Here is a 20395-nt window from a genome sequence, read left to right as displayed (position 1 = left end):
TTCAAAAATATGAATTGTAGTAAACTTGTTGGACAGGACAACATTGGCCAGTCTTTGGCCTTACCTGCATCAGTGAACCTTTCCTCCCCATGTCCCTGAGAACTGCTTGTCACAGTGTCTTTTCAGGACCAATTTTGACAAAAAAAAAAAAAGACCAGTCAAGACAAGGAACACCCAACAAGAGCTGCAGTTCTGAAGGTGATCTGACCCAGTTACTGAGCCATCTCAACTCCTTAAACAACCCCCTGAACAACATGATTTTTTTAAGGTGACTGGCTGCCAGTAGTCATATTATAACACAAACAACTATTTCTTGTTTAGTTAGTTGATTCATTCTGACACAATTATGGCCACAACGTCACGCAATCTTGCAAACTACCTGTATGCCAACAATAAATCGAGTGTCTCTACCTGCTATTTTGTTCTTTTGCAAAAAAAAAAAAAATGTAAGCACTTGTAAAGGTCTAAGGAAGGCAGTCAGCTTTTACATCAACCCTTTTCTGTTCTGTATAGACCTTGAACTGGAAGGAAGCCAACCCCTAAAGAGGCTGCGATTACACAGACAGCAGGCCACATGCAAAGGGTTCCATTTCCCTTTAAAAAAAAGGTTGGGTCACAGTGACAGCATGGGGTCAGCTTTAGTTTCCACCTCCTACACACTCATGCATTAAATATTGTTCAACAATCACACTCTCCAATGACTCTGAGCCCTTTCTTCCCACCCTCTAGCTGAACATTTCCTGGGGAATTCCAACCAGGGATGTGTTCTTTATGACACAGCAACTGCAACAGCTGAGGGGAAAAACATTTTCTAAAGAGGAGAAAACAATCAGGGTTTTTCTTTGCTTTAAATACAAGAAAATCAATAACTCAAGAACACAACCTAAACATATACAAATTCTTCACATGTTGCAATATCTTCAGAGCATCTTCATATGATGCAATAACTGTTTAGTTTTGTCAGTATATTCAACATTAGATTCAAAGTGTGAAAGAAGATGTTAGATATTTTTAAAACTAAAAAAGAATGTAACAAAAAGGTCTTTTTAGTAATCCTCAAAAGTGAGGATGGAATACAGTTTAAACAACTTTAATTGTCAACAGTGAGTAAAATTTAACCTTTCAAAAGCTTAAACAATAGTTTTCAACTTTTCTATTTTTTGCTAACCTATAAACTGACAATCTTAATCATGTGAACAACATCTAGTGATTGCCAGTTGCCTCTGGCAGTTGCACGCTGCTTTTAAGCTTGTGATATTGGTGTGTCTGTGTTCTAATTATATCTGTGTAAAGTACATTCTGAAAGGGTAGACTCATTGTTTCAACCAAAGACTCTCATAATGAAAAGTAAGTGTTGCATATGACACCCCAATCACCAAGCATTCCAGATATTCGCCAAAATAAAAATAAAATAGTGAGGGTGATTTTGAAATTGTTTTAATGTATTATGGAAAACCATGCTTACCAGTTTGGAAGGCATTTTAAAAGGTTTTAAGTTTGCCTTTTAAATTCAGATTTAGAAACGAGCATGACTTAAACTTAAAAACATATTTTTTGTACCAGAATTTAAGGCGCCATATTAACTTTTTCGCAATCCATTCTTGCTTTAAAAGATGAAACTGAATAGAACAGGCTATCATTAATTTTCCAAAATATATTGTATTTCTCATTTCAATTAGCAGTCTGCATTGTTGTTACCCCCCTATGGGGAAATAATAAAAAAAATCTAACAAAACCAGGTGCTAATACGAACAAGCCAACATTCAGTTAGCATCTGACAAGTCTAACAACAATGCACAATGTTTCATCCAGCAATCAAAACAAGCAATCAAGCCAGCCTTGTTTTCTGATAAAAAAAGGTAGATATGCAGTACAGACCTTCCTCTAAAACAACATGTAACAGCATGTTCCCTATCTGTTTGTTTGACAGAATTCCCATTTGTTTGCATTCCCATCATGAAAAACCATGACTATAAACTGCATCATACATACTGAAAGTAATTTAGCAAAAGTAAAAAAAAACAACAACCAAACAAACAAACAAAAAACACATGGGTGACCCCTCACTTATGGATAATGCTCACAACGTTCATGAATAAATGCCACTTGTCAATGGGTACTCAAAGGGAAAATTCACAGAGCGCTGGTCCTGAACAGTCGCCAAGATTAGCCTTCATATGTGTACTATCTTCATCAGATATATGGACTGTTTCTTTGTGGACTTTATAGCAGAAACAGTTTGTGTTTTAACACATTAAACTAAAATAAGACGTGACCAAGCATTGTGAAATGTGAAAAGGGGCATACAAATATATAGTTCACATACTATAAAGAAACGCAAGCTTATCCTCCGAAAAGGAAGCATATGAATGATTTCATCTGGCACTCCCAGTTGCCTTACTGTGCCACAACACTCGCTGCTGAAACAGCATCCATTGCAGCATTGCTTCCAGTATCCAAACGCTCAGCTGATACAGAGTGAAAAAAAACAACAAAACAACTGACCATTGGGTCTTACTGAATTCCACTCAATTCTCATCTCCCTTCAGTGCTCTATCTGGGATTTTTCCCACTGAGCTCAGTTGAATTTCAATCTGGCCAATCAGTGAATAGAAAGAGGAGTTGTGAATGATAATGTCAGTTTTTTGTGCTGTTTTAAAATAGTAGTCTGCCGATAGTTGTAGTCTTAGCAATGGCAGCAGAAGATGTGAACATAGCCATTCATGTTCACATCTTCTGCTGTGGCCAACATTCCCTGTTGGCCATACTTCCAAACATTACCCAATCATTAGCGACTATGTATATATAAAACATTACTTTTTTTTTCTTTTTCAGATCACTTCTGAAAACTCAAGGGAAGGAAATGGGTGGTGAAATTCCCAGTAGATCAGTTTCTAAAACACTCCAACCAGTCAGTCCAGAATCAAAAGTCGCTTGAATCCCCTCCCTTAGTCATTCTCATGCTCAGTTCAAATGTTGAGTTGCAGCTGCACAATTTTCAATTTATGTATGATTTTCTTTCCTGGCCTGTTCACCCTAGACTAAAAGAAGGTAACATTTACTCTCCTGTACCTGTTTGAATTCTCCACACATCAAAGCACTAAAACACATCCTCATGCCACATGGGCTTTTCTGTCAAGAGAGATGGCCAATATTTAGAGGACACACAACCTTCCTACTGCTTGGCATCTTTGGGGAAATCAGCAATCAGCAGAGTGTCCTCTTCAAACATAAAAAACAATTAAATATTCTTATTGAAATACATTATTACGATTTAACATTTTATAACCAGGATAAAATCCTAACATCCCGCCCATATTTTTGATTAGTCTACAGTAAACGATCAGGGTCACATCCTGCATGCCCACTAATCTCACACACGTCAATGTCAGCTTTGATGTAGAGCTGAGCCAGATAACATTCAGGTCAAGTCCGAGATACTGTACGGCACATTTCCATGCAGAGCGGCGCAAGGATGCTGAGGCTGGCCAGTATGTAGCTTTACTTAACCATTTAGTCAAATTGAAAAATAAAAATATTACAAACAAGTCGCTTAATCAAACATGCGTCCCCTTACCTCTTTTATCTGTCAATGTCAAAAGCAGCAAGCACATATTTTGCGAGAAAAAAAAAATCTGACTTGTCAGGCTTCTCATGACGCGTCAAATGAGACAGATTGACCGATATTGAATGCAAAAGAGGAGCGAGTTGGGAAACATCTCTGTTAATGTGAAAAGGTCGCCTGCAAGCTGTTCAAAATGAAATGCTGTCAGCGCTTCTGCTGAACCAACGCCGAGCGGAACGCCTCCCTGTGAGCGAGACCTCTTCGGGAGGAAGAGCACCTTTAAAGACAAACGCCGAGGTTCAAAAATGACGCCGCGAAGCATTTCAGAGGGAAACAACCGCAAACATCTTACCTGACGTCTCTCACTCCTTACAGCATGCGAGCTGGCTTTGGACGTAGGCGAGGCGACACGCACCACAAGCGGGTCAGCAGCGCGGCTTGCCTGCCTGCCTCCTTCCTGCACGGCATCAAGCCCCTCCTCGTTTATCGTACAGTGGAGAGAGATGGGGGCTAAAAATAAATAAATAAATAAATAAATAAATAAATAAATTGGATCACATATCTGTGCGACGGAGAGAAGGAAGCGGCGTCACTGTCGTCCACCTTCTCTCACTATTTTACATTTTGTCGTAGGATCAGGATGGCTTTGTGATCGCCGCTGATTCAAATGAGCTGCCGAAGATGAGATTATCCACACAAAATTTCCACGGACGAGTAAATGCATAGACACGATAGATTGACATAACCAAAGACTCTTATTTTGAAAGCGCGCTGAATTTGTGCATCTTTCAACAGTGTGTGAAGAGTAAAACCAGAGCCTGCCTGGCTTGATGTGGCCCTGGGCAGACCTTGACTAGGTCGCCGTTTACGGCCATCTACAACAGTATTACAGCAATGGTCATTTTTTTTATTTTGATGTGCCCTTGCTGCGTCATTTAAGCATAAATTTAGCACAACCTCTTTAGTTAACAAACGCCTGCAATGATGTTAGGGTCACTCATATGTGACCCCTCACACTGCAAAATGAATCAATAAATTCAATCACCTTCCCACATTTGCCAGATGTAAGTTCATGAGGAAGGAGTTCTGCAAAGTCTGTGACTCAGTGCAAAGGCCTGGCTTGGTTACTGTAACAGTTGGGTTCGTTGTTTTGTAGGCTACAAAGAAAAACCTTTTTAAAATGGTTGCATGTTTAAACTAAACTGTTAAGAAAGTGCAAATACAACTACTTCAGTAAAGCTGTGTTTTTATGTGGACAATAATGTTAGTGGATGCTAACCACCACTGTGTTGGAAATAGCAAATGTAGAAGAAGCATGTGGTTCCCAGGGACCCATATTCTCCTAAATACTACCCTGACTGTAGTTCATACGCCGATAGACTAATATAAGTCTAGGATCCTTTACAGTATCCCTTGGGGATATTGTATGTACTTCCTCCGCCTTTTGCTGTGGATGCTTGTGACCAAACCATCAAACCAATGTTTTTTGCCAACTGCCAACAAAATCTAAGGAGAAGAAGAAGAATAATCATAATCATCATCAAAATCCATACATTATACCAAGACTACACCATGTTTCTGTTGTGATTTTGGAGGAATCTGCTGAAAGCTGGATGTGAGATCAACTGTAGGTTTGTAGGTACAGAAAACAAGTTGTGAAGTTGCAGCTGAATGCTTTCCACCACTATATATTTTCTCTCCAGTAATTATAACTGAAAAAAAAACAGCCTGTCTTTGATTTATGCTTTAATATTAAAACTTTAAAGTAATTTTTTTCAAATCAGAATTTCACATAATTATTAACAATATGTGAATTATAATAGATTTATTAAGAATTTGGCAATACTGAAAACAGAGAACATTAAAGAAGGGAACAAACGTAAAACAGCTGACAGGTTGCAAATGGTAAAATCAATATGTTTTTTACACCGTGATGTATATTTTAAAATGAAACCAAAATTATTTATGAAGATAAAGTAGTTAATATGTACATCAGTTAAGTTAATATTCCTTATATGAAAATGTATGAATTTGGTTTTAACTTTGGTTTTAATTTTCTTTTAAAATTCATTTAAAACTAATTATTGTTAATGGTGAATTTGGAAAAAACTGGGAGTCCTCCTCCTGGAGTATTTATCATCCCCACATTTTTTGTTACCCGACACCATCATTAGAAAGCAATTAATTCCTTATAGCTACTGGGAAAGTAGAGCCAAGTTTGATGTTGTTTATGTTTGTTGTTTGATATGGGAGCAGTCATCATGAATTGGCTATAATTTATTGAGGGGTGTTTACGAATACACCTCAATAAGTTGCAGTGCGCATAAATGTGACCTAAGCAGCAGTAATGATTAAACATTTACCTTTCAAAGTGTAACTGTTGGTGTCAAACTGAAGATTTCCCTGTATGTTGACAACTAGCATATCTGTGAAGTTGCTCAAATTTTGAAATGTTAAAGAAAATAGTAATAATAATAATACATGTAAGTATAGATTTAATGTAATTTTCAATTAAATTTTACCTCCCACTCTCTAACCGGGACATTGTTGCCATTTCCTGGGCACATACTGCCACCTGAAGGAGAACTGACAGCATTTACAACCTGGATGGACCTGCACATACAGCAGGGAAGATGGGATTTGGAAATGGGAGTGTGACGTGTTTTAAGAACACATGCTAAACTGTTCATATTTGAATGTCTTATTATGATAGGGAACCTACCTTTGCTTTCTTTTAACTACTTGTACATTTTATTTTAGGCCATATAGTCTTCTGATGACAACGGAAAGCAGTGAGATCTAGTATGAAATAACGTTTATGTAATTCATAAAAAATATTTAAAGACAAAAAGAGTCTCTACAATTTCACTCTACATTTCTGATAATCTCATGGCCCTCTGGTTTCCAAAGAGGCTTTCAAAGTACTCTTGAATTGCTGATGAGATGTGGTCAGATAGGAAAACATTTCTGAGAAGTACCCCATTTAGACTGCCTTCCTGGTACATTGGTGCCCCTGACACCACTGTAACCCTTTACTGGATAGTGACACCTGGTAACCAAGACACTCCACTTGAACTTTGTGCTTGGCAGTGTGGAGCTTTTACTTCTATCTTTTCTATTTATTGACAGAACAAAAAGGCATTTAAATCCAGTCGTGGGCTCCAGCACATGCTTATCTTTGCATGGGTGAGAAAAAATTTCTTTGCATAGAGACAGACTTTGTTCAAATAGACAAAACACTGCATCAGTGTGTGTATATAAATGATAGGCAGTAGTACAATTTTGATGATGTGCAAAATATACTATGTAAATGCAAAACATTTAGTCCTGTAGCTAAAATGGGATTTTTGCCAATGTCCACACTCTAAAAATGATCATCAATATGGAAGCGGTCTTTATCCTGTGAATTTCTTTTATGTCTCACCAGAAGAGGGCAGCATTGACATACTTTCCAGTAAGAACTGGAAATCTAAATAGCAACGTGTAGGAAAAAAAAATCTTTTGTGATTTAGATATCCAATAGAAACTGAAACATTTGAGTAACAGACATTTCAGCCAAATCTTTCTCTAGTTTTTCATACTGTGATCCGTGTGAGCAAAGCATTTAGTTCAAGAATGTTTCCACTTGCATTGAAGATTCTTAAAAGTGTAAAATAAAAACAAAAATTTAAGACTAATACCTCTAATATACCTAATTCTAATACCTAATGTTTCTGCATTTAAAGGGTTACTGACAATATCCCAGCTTTTCAAAATATTTCCTAATTGAAATTTTACTGTGATTCACAAGAGGTTTAGTATGTGAGCAATCAATGTTTTGAAGATTGTTATTTACTCCAGTCACACATCCTTTTACATTTATTTATATTAACAGTCATACTGTGCCAACAGACTTATCTGTCATCTTTACACTTTTTCTACTTTCAATTGGCTGAGGCTGAAATCATAGTGGGATGAATCATGAGAATGTAATAGTTACATATGTTGAATATTCGAAACACATGTGGTGTGTGGGTGATGTAATAATCCAGCATAACATTTTTTAAAGTTAAAATTAATTTACCAAATACGTGGCAAACAAACACGGCACTGACTTCATTTCTAATTAAAATATGGCAAACAAATCTTGTTATACTGTTGACTTACCAACCTGTGGCTTAATGGATTTCATTGCTTACTAAATGTTGTATGGTTTGTTTTCTTAAAAACTGTTCCAAACTGTTATCTGAGCATACTGCTTAGTTAAAGTTCACAAAAAGAGGCTGGACGCCCTCTAAAAACAGGAAAAAAGTCACATATGAATTGCAATTCCGTCATTTGTGCAAAACTGTTTGCTGCCCTTTTCGGGCCTGTCAGCCAGAGCAGTAGAGTATCTACTTCTGGGCTATGAGCATTGTTGCCATTGGGACATTTCCATGGGAACCAGCGGCAGTAAAAGGAAAGTGGGAGGAACCTGGCTAAGCAGCCAAAGGGGTGTGTGTGAGATTTATTGGTATCCTGCTTCATTTAAACCATCTTCGTGCGTCAAGCTGAGAACACCCTCCAGCTGCTGTAAAGAAAACTTCTCACTCTCTCAGCTCTAAATTTGGAACAACCTTTTGGATTATCTTCAGATTATTTTCAGGATTTAAGGTAGGAAAGCCTTTTATAGATTGTATTTAAGAGTAATGTATGGTTTTAGTCACATTTGAGAGCACCTAAATAATATGTAATTCTTATTTTGCAGAGGTACTTGCCTTCCAATAGAGGACCCATGTGGGTGGTAGAAAAGATTCGCACCTCAGTAGAAAGATCAAACCTGCCTATGCCTTCAGCAGAGCTTGGCTTCAAAATCAGTGACATCATGTTGGGAGAAAAGACGGACAAATCCAGAAGGATTTCTCACTGTCCCAACATCATCACCCCTGACAATATCCCAGAATTCTGCATCCCACCAACAATTTCATCCCTCCAGGAGATGAAGAACTCAGATCAAAAGGGAACAGCTCGCATCAATGCACCTTCCTGTGAGAGGGCTAAACCAGAGGCCGAAGTAACATTTCATGAGGCGTTGCTAAATCCTCACATTATTCAGGTAGAAAGTGTGGATGAAAGCCCCTGTGATGGCTGCAGTGATGAGGAGACCACTAACGCAGATCCCCAAAGCCAGGCTGCCTTGTCCCTTCCACACCTGGCAAAAACTCAGACCAGCTACGGCTTTTGCACATTACTAGAGAGCCCCCACACCAGGAGAAAGGAGTCAATTTTCCATTCTGATCCAGGCTCCTCTCCTCTGCTGCTGCCCAGGAATCGTTCCAGTACGTGCTCTAAATTATCCCACTCTGCCTCACCATCCTCCAGGCCCTCTTCATTCAGCCTCAACAATCTGACCTCCAAGCTCTCCCCCAGGACCTGCACCCTGAACTGGCAGGCCCCTCTGGACAGTGACACGACTTCTTCCACTGAATCATCGCCTTTCAGCTCCCCACTGCTGTCCAGGTGCCCTGCCAAGTCTTCCCTTTTCAAAGCACTGAGCCATGAATTGCTGCTTTCAAGGAACATAAGAAAAGCAATGGTATCCAGAAACAATTCCCTGTCAACAGACGAGGGCAGCTCCACAGACAACAGCCCAAATATCATGAGGAGAGCCTCTGAAGGGTTAGCTGATGGCCTGGCCAACAGCTACAGCCTGGCCCCACCCAACATCTTTCCCATGGACTTGACGTTACACAGAGAGAGGGCGATGAAGGAAAGAATGGTTCTTGTAGGAAAAGATGGCAGTCTCAGACTCTCAGCAGAGTACTGTCCTGATAACCAAAGACTGCGTGTTCGGCTGATCAGTGCTGAGGGCCTTTATCCTGTTTCTATTGATCCAAAGATTATCAACTGCAGCGTCAGCCTCTCACTGGTCCCAGGCAAACTCCAAAAGCAGCGCAGCACGGTCATCAGAAAGAGCCGCAATCCAATATTCAATGAAGATTTCTTCTTTGACGGTATCTCAGAGGAAGATCTTAGCCAGAGATCACTTCGCTTTAAAGTGGTGAACAAAATGTGCACCCTCAAAAGAGACTATCTCCTTGGTGACTGTGATCTGCCTCTTTCAAGTATCGTAACAATGTAGGTTAACCGCGTATTTAATGGGTTACGTTTGTGTTTGTGTTATTTATTTTCCTTTTTTACTGCATCAGTTTTGTATTTATTAAATTATGAAAAACACAGAGGATGTTCGTGTTGAATCTATTTTAGAGTAGAACACAAATGTATTCATATAAAGTATCTCTTTTTTCAACACAAAACTTTATAAATAACAGAAAAATTAGAATACTGAGAAAATGTTGATCTGTGGGTTAAGTGAAATATTTTGCAAATGTCGAGTTGATGGTTTGTTAATGAGGATGCATCACCAGCTTGTTTAGTCAGACAGCAACCATCTCATATTTCCCCTAAGCCTGTTGTTTACTTCCTGACCTTTCAGTTGATTAAAATATCATGAGAAACATAAAACCTTGCAGGATTTTTTTTAATTTTATTTTATTATTGTTGACTATTTATAATTTCTTAACCTTTAAAAATAGGATTTGGGTGTGTAAAACATAACTTTTGGTTATCCGTGTACTGGAATATATTGCTTTGAGATAAATAAGATACTTATTCTTGTAATTTTTTAATTTTCTAAAAGTGAAATGATGCTCACAGTTTGCTAATTAAATCAAAAATACTAAAACTGGACATCTTTCTGTTTCACACTTATTCACCACTCCCTCCAGACCAAAACATCATCCACATGAGATGCTGCTTTAACTGATAAAGATCAGGTTCAAAAGAACCAGCTGCAATGGCAGCGATTAGTTAAAGATTAAAAAGGTTTCCCATGGCACAGAAAAGTTCTAAAAATGGACTGGCAAATGCACCAGAATATTTAAGAAAAATATTTAAGAAACAAACAAACAAACAAACAAACAAACAAACAAACAAAAAACTAGATGCATTTGGTGAATTGATGTATTTCTACAGCAATGACAAAAAATTAAATAAAGACAAAGGATGAGGGTTTTAATTTTGTGAGTAGAGTATTTTTAATCAGTCCTAAAGATCAGGTTTAAAAGAATGATTCATTCTTAACCATTAATGCTTGGTCTGGACCTTTAAATTATGAAAAACACAGAGGATGTTTGTGTTCTACAAGTAAAATAGTGATTTTGTGTTTTGCAAGGCTAATAATGAGAAGCAATTTCTGTTGAAGAAACATTTAAACATCTTACATATTTGGATAGTCCGTCCTAAAAAGGGGATTTTTCCAGATCTGCGAAGGAGAATTATGCTGCTTAACACTTTTGTGCTCACTATTGACTCAGCTGTGAAACAGCCGGTAATAAATGAAAGTTTATGACGTGAAGCCCGGGCTATCTGGTCAACCACTGATAATATTTGAAGGGATTTGTAGTAATAAATCTTAAAGCGGTAAAGCCTTTGTTGTTTCCTCTCCACGTTGGTGTGACGAACATCAATAGAACATTACATTTGGTCTGAAGTGAAAAGAAAAAAAGGATAATGCAAATATTTCACTGTGATTTAGCAGGACAGATCAACAAGTACAACACAATTGTGAAGATAGAAAAAGACATATGGTTTTCTAGAGGTTTCATAAATAATATGAAAAGCGTGACTTGCATTTACACTGTGACCTTTTCACTCCGACACCCTTAAATGATTTCGAGGTCATCTAATTAGTGAATATCTACTAAGGCCTCGGTTTAAGGCAACATTAGAGAACAAACAGCCTCATAAAAACTGGTGAAATAAGATTAAGTTGTGGAAAAGTAAAAAAAAAAAAGGTTATGTTATGGTTGCTTAGGAGTTTAAATAGGCAGTCATGTCTTTGCAGTTTTGCAAAATTTTCAGGTGTTGATTATCTCTGTTAAATCTGTAGGAAACAACCGCGTCCTCACAAACTGTTCTCCATGGTTGTAAAAGCCAAAGTGGGGAAGCATGTCCTAAAACAGTTGCCTAGTTACATTCACTCTACATTTATACCCTTTACCCATGTTTACAACGTACATTAAGCTGGAAAACATCTAGAACCTAAAAACATCCTTCAATACTGAGAACCCATTCCATTTCCAACTTGCATCATAACCAGTAAGTTCAATAGGTTCTTAAAATGGAAAGATAATATTTTCTTTTAATGATACGCTACCTCCTTCTCCTACCATATCACTAGTTTCCATTTTACAGCTTCCCATGTGAAACAGTTTGTTCAAACCTGCTCCCTTATCTTGTTTTCTGTTTTTTCAGGTTCCTACTTTAGTCCAGAAATGTTGATATACATATGAAGTTATAACAGCACAATGCAAAACATGCCGTTTAAGCCAGTTTATTTTGTTCTCTGGCATGGGCTTATTTTAACTAAGCACAACAGCTTTGTTACCAAGCCCAGATAGAACAAAGGGCTTGTCAGAATTATACAAGATCAACATGATTTAACTATTTAATGTTAAATCATGCAATGTATTTGTATTAAAATAGCAATATAACTTAGGCTCCTCTGGCTGTTTTTTACAAACATATAATAAATAATATAGAAATATTTGTGCAAAGACCTTACTTTTTTACTTTCTATATTCTTTCCAGTTTTGTTTTGAGATTATGCATAATTAGACATCATCTAGGAAAGTATGGTCAACTTGATGTTTTTCTTATTTCCTTTCTCAGCTCTTTGCATGCCTTTCTTCTTATTTCTAAGTCTGATACTTTCATTGGCTAAAGGTGGAAAATTGTCAAATTAACATAAAAAAAAGGCTTGAAGATTATGTCTGTGTGTAATTATCAATAGAAGTCTAAAATAGCAGCCGTAAATAAAACCTCTGCAACCAAGTACTTTTAAAAATCACCTTATTGGTAAATAGAAACTACCTGTGTACATTGCTACATTAGAACAACTGCAGCTGCTCTACCCATGCTTTTCAGGTGTTTTTTTAGAGAACATGTGGTGGTGCCAAAAAATAGAGAAAATTTGATAAAACTGCAAACCTATGATAACATAGCTCGACTGGCCTGACTTAGAGAGCTTAACTCTGTTAGAGCTGAAAAGATCTACTGCTCAGACGGAAAAAAATCTTTTGATTGGACATTAGTTATGTAGTCCACAAATCTGGTCTTAATAGAAAAGTGGCAAAAAAAAAAGGAACAATGGAGATAATGTGAAGACTGATAGAGATGAAAACAAAACAAAACAAGGATACAAAATATTATCAGCACATTCATTACATTTTTATTTTAAAAAATATGAACAAGTCACTTTCCTTCAATTTCACCAATATTTCCTCCTTTCTGTTGGTCTATATTATAAAATTCTCCAAAATATAAGGTTTGTGGTTGTAATGTAACAGGAGCTGCAAAAGCTCTAGGGGTGGTAATAGGCAATTCGTTCTTAGAACGTGTATTTATAAAAATCTAATGTTCAAAATGCTAGTGTAAGTCGTAAATGTGATTATTTGGTTTCGAGAGAATTGATTTATTCCATGATGTCAATGGTGGTGTTCCGACTCATTGTTGTTTTAGGTGCATTGCGTCACTGTTTAATGGCTCCTTTATTTACACGAACATGGTTCTCAGAACATAATCAGTGCAAGTAATAAGGAGGCAATCTATGTTTTTATTTTCTTTTAACTAACTCCTAACTTTGAAAATTAGCAACAGGTTCTCTGAAACCAGTTCAGAAACTCTCAGCCACTAAAATAAACATTGCATAGTTCACCAAGTCTTATGATATGAATAATACATTCTCTCAACTTATTTCCTTGCAATTTAATCTATATTTTTAAAGACTGTTCATCTGCTTCATAAAATTAAATATATAAAACTAAGTTGCTCTTCCAGCCTAACATATTTTCTGTTCAGACATTCTCTATTTACTGTGAGGAGAAGACCAGACTATGGGGCTTCTGCACGTAGCCGACCCATCACTTAGCCTGTGTACCTACCCTGTGTTACACCAGCCACTCAATCACCTCAGGCACTGCATGGAGCAGAGTCCAAGCGTGACATGTTTAGTACATAACAACCAAACATTCTGTAGCTCAGACCTCCTCACATCAGATGAGACTTATATAAACAGAACAAATGTGTTTGGACTCAATCAACCTTGCAGAAGTGCTGAGGCTAAGTCTCCTTGAAGTAGTCTGAGTGCAAGGGTGGTTAAGCAAGTAAAAATAGTTCATCATACAATTGTGATGAACAATTGTATTAGTAAAGGCAAGGAGTGGTTAATGTTTTAAAATTAGGCTACATCAGCATTTTGTAATTTCTCTCCTCCCCTTTTAAAGAAGCCATATCTGGATGGTCTTATAATATGTGATTAACAGATCCTAATAGAACACTGGCAAAGAAGATATGAAGGTAGTTCATGAACAAATTTTATGAAGAAAATAAACAAACTCTTCATTGCTTTTCCAACTTGATTATATATTACAGCACAGAGTCTACATTCAAGTTTAACATTTGTTTCACCTAAAATGGACCTAGAGTCACCATCTTGGAAATACTAGTGGAAAAGCAAATGGGATTATACTCTGTTAAACTGGTTCAGAGTATGTTTGGCTCAGTGCAGTTGGTTTGTGTTATTTGGTAATTATAAAGCAGACATCCTTTGTGAGGTTCCACATGGTTCAATTGTCAGGCCACTTTTACTCTTGTTTTGATTGTTGAGAACTGCCACATCATTCACCATAAGTATGCTGATTACATCTATAGCTCTTTAGTCTCACTACATAACTATTGTCCAGTGCAGTTTTGTGTGTTCATAATATCCATGAATGTTTATGTTAGAATTTCCTCCAGTTTAATGTGAAAAAAGCCAGAACTAAGTTTTTATTGCTACAAAAAATGCTTAGGTTTTCAAGCTAGACTTTATTATCAAACTATTTTGATAAAGGTTTCACTGTCACTGCGATGGACTGATGACGTGTCGAGGGCATACTATGCCTCTTGCCCTTTGGCAGCCCCCCTCCTGAACCCTCCAATGGAATAAGGTTGTAAGAAAATAAATGAATATATGAATGAATGGATGGGTTTTACTGTCAAAACATGACACAGATAAATGTGTTCATGCTTTTCAATAAGTGAGATTATTGCAATGGTGTCTTTTTCAATCTTAATTTAAAAAAAAAATAAAAAATCAGGCAGCTGCAATAACTGGATATGCCTGACTGGTTAACTCACTGAAAACCTGAGATGAACAGGAACATTCAAATTTTTTAAAATAAGGCTAAAACACCAATACTATTTTCAGTTAGGTCAAATAATATGTTTGTGTTTATTTTTTCTTAAATAATGTTTACCTAAGACTTAAATTTTACAATATTTTTAATATTTTATTTGTAAATACATTCTTTTTTTTTAATCTCAGCTCATTTATTTTCATTCAAAGCACTTCAAATTATCGCTTGTATGAATGGTTCAATACAAATAAACTTGTCTTGCTTCATAACCTCCTCTTCCACTCCAACCTTCTCATTTTTTTGATCATCCTCAGGAACAGGCACATGCTGGTGTGATGGGTAATTGCATTGAGATCAACATGAGCATGGCTTAATATCGCCCAAATGGCCATTACACAGTTAAGTAAACAGTCCATCATGACAGGGCTTGTCAAAGGTTTGTGTCAGTGTGTGTCTGTACAGAGTCTGCTTCATTTACTTAGAAACATATGTGACATGTACTATTCCCATGTTGTTTTTTTCTTAAAATTATATGACAGAATCGGGCAAAAACACATTCATGTTAAACATGCAAGAGAGAAGACACTTCCTGCTTGAAATTCAGTGTTTTTCCTCATTCAGAAGCGCCTTTTACTTCCATGGCAACAAGGCCCAGCTCTGGGGGGAAACCATGGAGATCCCGCCTTTCATGTGAGAGATGCTTTTATTTTGACACGAGTTGATACAGTCTGTCCCTGTCTGTTTAATTCAGGTGCATCTTAGCCTTTGTCGTGCTGCTGCTGCTGCTGCTGCTATACAAAGCCAGCTATCAATAGATGTGTCTAGAGCACCTTAAAAAAAAAGATATAAAGAGGAGCCTGAGAATGAAAAAAGCAAAACCACACGTCATTCTAAAACTTGTTTTTTTTTTTTTTTTTTTTTGGTCTGTACGGACAGAAATTAATCGAGTTTGATGTAAATATTTACATAAAAAAAAATAAAAAAAACTATGGGATGTGTTTGAAAGATAAAACAAATATGGGTTGCAACACATAATCAAATAATTGTTAAAATAATCATTATATTAACATATAATAGATTAAAATGTTAAATAATAAATTTTATATTTCATAATTTTACCAAGTATTTTTGAAAATATTCAGACATTTACAAAAAAAAAAAGATATACATACATATTTTTATGGTAACTGGAAAAATATATTTCATAGAAACTTTACTATTTCCTGAAATATAAAATGTTTCATGACTCAGAATATTTTGAGTTTTTATTATTTTATCACACTTAAGTAAGAAAAGGAGTCAGGAGCTTGCCCACCTAAGATCTATATTACACTGTCCCTGTGTCTACACAATTTTGAAAGACCTGTGTAATTTAAAATCAATAGGGAAAATAGACTTTTTAGAACATGAGCACGGTGCATTATTTTATGATAATACAAGGGGTGTAATTAAAACATTTGGTTGGAGCTTTTCTGATAAGAGACATGGCCAATAGCTTGTATAATCCTGCCATTTAATCAGAGGTAAACATGGCTAAGTGATGAGTTTCTGTTTGCCAGTTTGGTTCTCTTGGTAACTGATCAACAGAAACCAAACAGATGTCCTATTTTTACACAAGGGTTTACCAAACCTTGGCACAGATTAAACACTTCACCTGATCAGGGAAACCACCAAAAACTCATGGTTAAATAAAATACTTTTTCTAATTCTCAATTTGGCCTTTTTCAGGATCTTAGTTCCATCTTAGTTTCATAGACAAAATTCTGCATGGTGATGCAGTGGTTTGCCCTTTAGTTTTGCAGCAAGAAAGTCCAGGGTACAACTTCTGACCAAGGGTTTATGAGAATGAAGGTTGTATTTTATACCTATGCATGTGTTCTCAAAAACATGGTTGTTAATTAAACTTTAAATGATCTCTTTAAATTGTGTGTGAGTGTACATGCTTGATTGTTTGTTTTCTGTTGCCTTGTGATGGATTAATGGGCCAATAACTACTGAACATTTGTAATTACTTCAATCATTCACCAGTGATTATTAATTGATATCAAAATAGGTCACTGTATTACAATATTTACCTGTAATTGGGGTCTGAATCTTTATATTCTAAAGGAAACAAATGTAGTTTTCTCTCTGCTTCTATTTTGCAACTACACACATCTAATTTTCTTTGTCTGAAGTTGCACTACAATTTACCAATATGGCTCTAGCCTGAGGGTCTGTTTTGAAATTCAGAACTTTTTGGCGGCATCTGTTAGAATGGAGAGGCCAAAAACCTCACACTCCAATTCACCTACATAACAATTCATTGTTTTGAAATTTCTTGTTAATTCTTGCCTCATTAATGTACTAAATAACTGCTCTTATCCTTGTGACATTGGACTTTTAACTAGTCAAGTATTTGTTTTTTTTTCCATCGCAAGACATTTTTTGAAATAATTAGACTTTATGAAGAATTAGTTTATGGTTACGTTCCATGAAACAGGATGTGTCCATTATTTGTGTCCCAGACCGCAAATTGAAGCCACATAAAAGTTGCTGACGTCTGTCTGCATGTTTATTGCCTTTGCTAAACTGAGACCTGTGTGTGCTCTAAATACAGAGGGCAACAAACTGAGAGCCACTATATCCAACCTGAGGGTTTTTACTTTTAAATACTTTCCAAATGATTTTAGAAAGAAAACACAAACAACTTGTGTGTGTTTTGCACTTATTGTTTTTTTTTTTTATTTCACTATTAAAATATTGCTCTGGTGATGGCCCAGGACAAAGTTTTCTGAAGTAATATTCAGATAGTTGTATTTTTGCAGTTTCCTGGATCTGACTATTCTCAACTCAGTAGGACAAACATCCATAACACATATCTGATCAGTACATTTATGAAAAATAACTATTCATTCCATTTATTGGTCTATCCATTTTTTCATTGTGTCCCTTACACAACTGAGAAAAACCTGGACTTTCATTTACAGTGCTGTTATCCTAATATGCTGGAGTTATTTCAAAATCCTGCATAGGTCTTTGATCAAAACCTTTTCAAATACAGATTGTGAATTTTCTTTGGTTGATTGATGAGCATTGCAGCATTGCTTCATGTGTCCAAGGCCACACAGTGAGGACATCAGCAGGTTTCCCACCATGTGAGGCATCGCGTGTTGATCCACATGTCAATTCTGTGATGCAGAAAGAGGAAATTTGGTTTTCAGTGTTAGAGATTGGATGCAAATTACGTGGGCTTCCAGACCACAGCTCATGACTGCTATACAAAATGTGATATTGTCAAATGAAATTGAAAATAAAGGGAATTAAATCTGTGACAAAACTATGCAATCTTGTGTACAGACTTGGTTTAAAATAGGTAAATGTTTCTGTCAAAACACTTAAACATTTTATAAAATATGTGGAAAGGCTTCGACAGAGCAGTAAGATATACATTAAGCATTTCACAAAACCATAAGGAAGACGAACTGGTGACGTTCCAAAGAACAAAGTCTAAATTAATCTTTGCAATTTACAAAGCTTGGTAGAGTTGTGGTACTTGGTATTGCTTTGTTTGTTTTTATCTTACCTCACTAGAAGTGTTTACAGCCATTGTGTAATATCATCTCACTTGGGATTCAAAAGTGAGAATGATGCATTCAAGGCTGGTAAAAAGCTGGGATAACTGAGTATATGCGGTAAGAAAGTCTCAAAAGTCGAATGCAGGCAGTGTTGACAGATCCATCCGCAGCTGGTGATTCGTGCACGCATATTTTTGGATTTGAATGCGTAGTTTATTGCTACTTGTGCAATTTGAAACGTGTAAATTTGACAAACATTTACACGTAAATGTTGAGGAGTGCATTTCTGCATAGTGTTATACACATTGTGAAACATGTGGTACACTTGCAAACCTTCTTATTAACTTGTGAATCAAACTGTTGGCATTCCTCATTGCATGTTTTTGTGAATGGCAAGCAATCTATGACGTAGCATCAGTGCACCATGCGCACTGCTACAACGAAGGGCGGTAGGAAATTATGATCCAAAGTTATCAGTGGGGAACATGCAATCCCGAGAGTCATTTCCCAGAGCGTTTTCGAGGGGGCAATACAACTTAGGACATTTCCAAAACCCAAATGGAGTCTGGAATAACGCAATGAAGGCCTACACCCTACCTCATGTCCATTTGAATGAAACTGTGATCACGGCATGTGATCGAACACATGTTCCTCTGCAGGAAGCTAAGTGGTAGTAAACATCCAATTTTTTCTAATAATGACACTTATTGATAGTCAAATCGAAGATCAGTAAATGAAGGTAGTTATGCTTGATTTCATGTGTGTAAATTCCAAGGGTAGCTCTCTTTGCGCTAGAACTACATGTTGCTGCATGAACACATGCGCTAGCTATTTTATACCATTTATTTGTAAGTATTTCCTGAAGACAAATTTTCACAAGCCGTTATTATTGAAGTCATTGCTCACCCGTTGTGCATGTGCACAACGGGTGAGCACACACTTTCACACTCGCATCCCATGAGACGGATCGTCCTCTGGCTGCGAATCTTGGACTTTTTACGTTGACTCCTCCATTGTTTCCTGCAAATATCCTTACAGACCCGACGGAGAACTCGTTAAAGAATTTTCTTGTCTGCCGCACCTTTGGCCACATGTCTCAGGAAACTTATTGAGTTCTTCCTCTTTTCCATTATGACGGGAGGCAAAGCAACTTTAAGGTGCACGCTGCCCCCAACTGTACATGATTGTGACACATCCATTAAATTTTATTCTTACATTTTGTATTATGAACGCCTTGAATTCTACTACCATAACAACACTTTTTGTCAGTGTTATAGAAATAGAGCAAACCCCGGAAGTAGGTTTGCTCTACTTCCGGGGGTTGAGCTGAGTTGTCATAACGTCAGTTACATGATCAGTCATAGAAGATCAGCTCTTAGATGCTGCCTATGTTGAGACAGATGTTGTAAACCTTTTGTTCCTGGTACTTTTGCTAAAGTACCAGGAACCTTTGTGAGTTTTGTTTTTTTCTGTTACATTTTAATGTGCATTTTAAAACTTAAGTAGACATACAAAAAGAATATTTGCCTTTTGAATCTAAGTTTCTCATCTCTAACAAATTCCCTTTAATAGCTCTCTCCTCGAAGGCTCACAAGCACATTAAGCTAGTTTCCATGTCCGGCTCCAGTGAAGTTAAAGTGCAGCCTCAGGCACAACAGCCTTTTATTTCTTCCAAGAGGAAGTGACCTGCATTGTTGGGGCATTATTACTGGCCTGCATTCACTCTAACACACTTTATCAGGTAGCGCAAAGTCAGACTGTAAGATAATCGGAACAGAGAGGCCAATTAGCGTAATTGTTGTTAAAAATGGTTTTCTGCTTAGTCCTGGCTAATTATAAGTTGTTTTTCGCACAATTTTGAGAACAATGCTAAATTCGTAACGATTAGTAATTAACTTTCTACTATTTGAGTATTTAAATATTCTTCTTTTTCACATTTTGTGTAAAATGTGTTTTACCCACACCTCATTTTTTAACAAATCACCTAGCAAATCACATGATTGCGTTTTTGAAAAATCCCTCACAACATCCCATTTTTATAAATAATCTAGAACATTACAAGTGTGGAAAATTGC

At 36.7% G+C, this 20395-nt stretch overlaps 2 protein-coding genes across 4 annotated transcripts in view; one reads left to right on the top strand and one right to left on the bottom strand.

Moving 5' to 3' along the window:
- The window catches only part of tln2b (talin 2b), a 96778-nt gene extending 92765 nt beyond the window's left edge, over positions 1-4013 (bottom strand). For all 3 annotated transcript variants that reach the window (XM_055028468.1, XM_055028475.1, XM_055028484.1), the window contains exon 1: positions 3918-4013. The gene's annotated coding sequence lies outside the window, so the exon portion shown is untranslated. The remainder of the gene's footprint in view (positions 1-3917) is intronic.
- A 4094-nt stretch (positions 4014-8107) lies between these two features.
- Positions 8108-10169, top strand: c2cd4a (C2 calcium dependent domain containing 4A). The gene is made up of 2 exons (XM_055034895.1): positions 8108-8197; positions 8292-10169. The coding sequence occupies exon 2, from the start codon at positions 8319-8321 to the stop codon at positions 9663-9665; it is 1347 nt and encodes a 448-aa protein (XP_054890870.1). The 5' UTR covers positions 8108-8197; positions 8292-8318; the 3' UTR covers positions 9666-10169.
- The last annotated feature ends 10226 nt before the right edge of the window (positions 10170-20395 follow it).

Source organism: Poeciliopsis prolifica, unplaced genomic scaffold, assembly GCF_027474105.1.
Source record: "Poeciliopsis prolifica strain line A6 unplaced genomic scaffold, Auburn_PproV2 SCAFFOLD001, whole genome shotgun sequence".
Classification (NCBI taxonomy): Eukaryota; Metazoa; Chordata; class Actinopteri; order Cyprinodontiformes; family Poeciliidae; genus Poeciliopsis; species Poeciliopsis prolifica.
The sequence above is the reverse complement of the archived record's forward strand: the minus strand, read 5'-3'. Positions and strand labels throughout refer to the sequence as shown.

What these genes read in the sequence shown, in the direction of transcription:
- c2cd4a (XM_055034895.1), top strand. Translation starts at nt 8,319, where the DNA reads ATGTGGGTGGTAGAAAAGATTCGCACCTCAGTAGAAAGATCAAACCTG.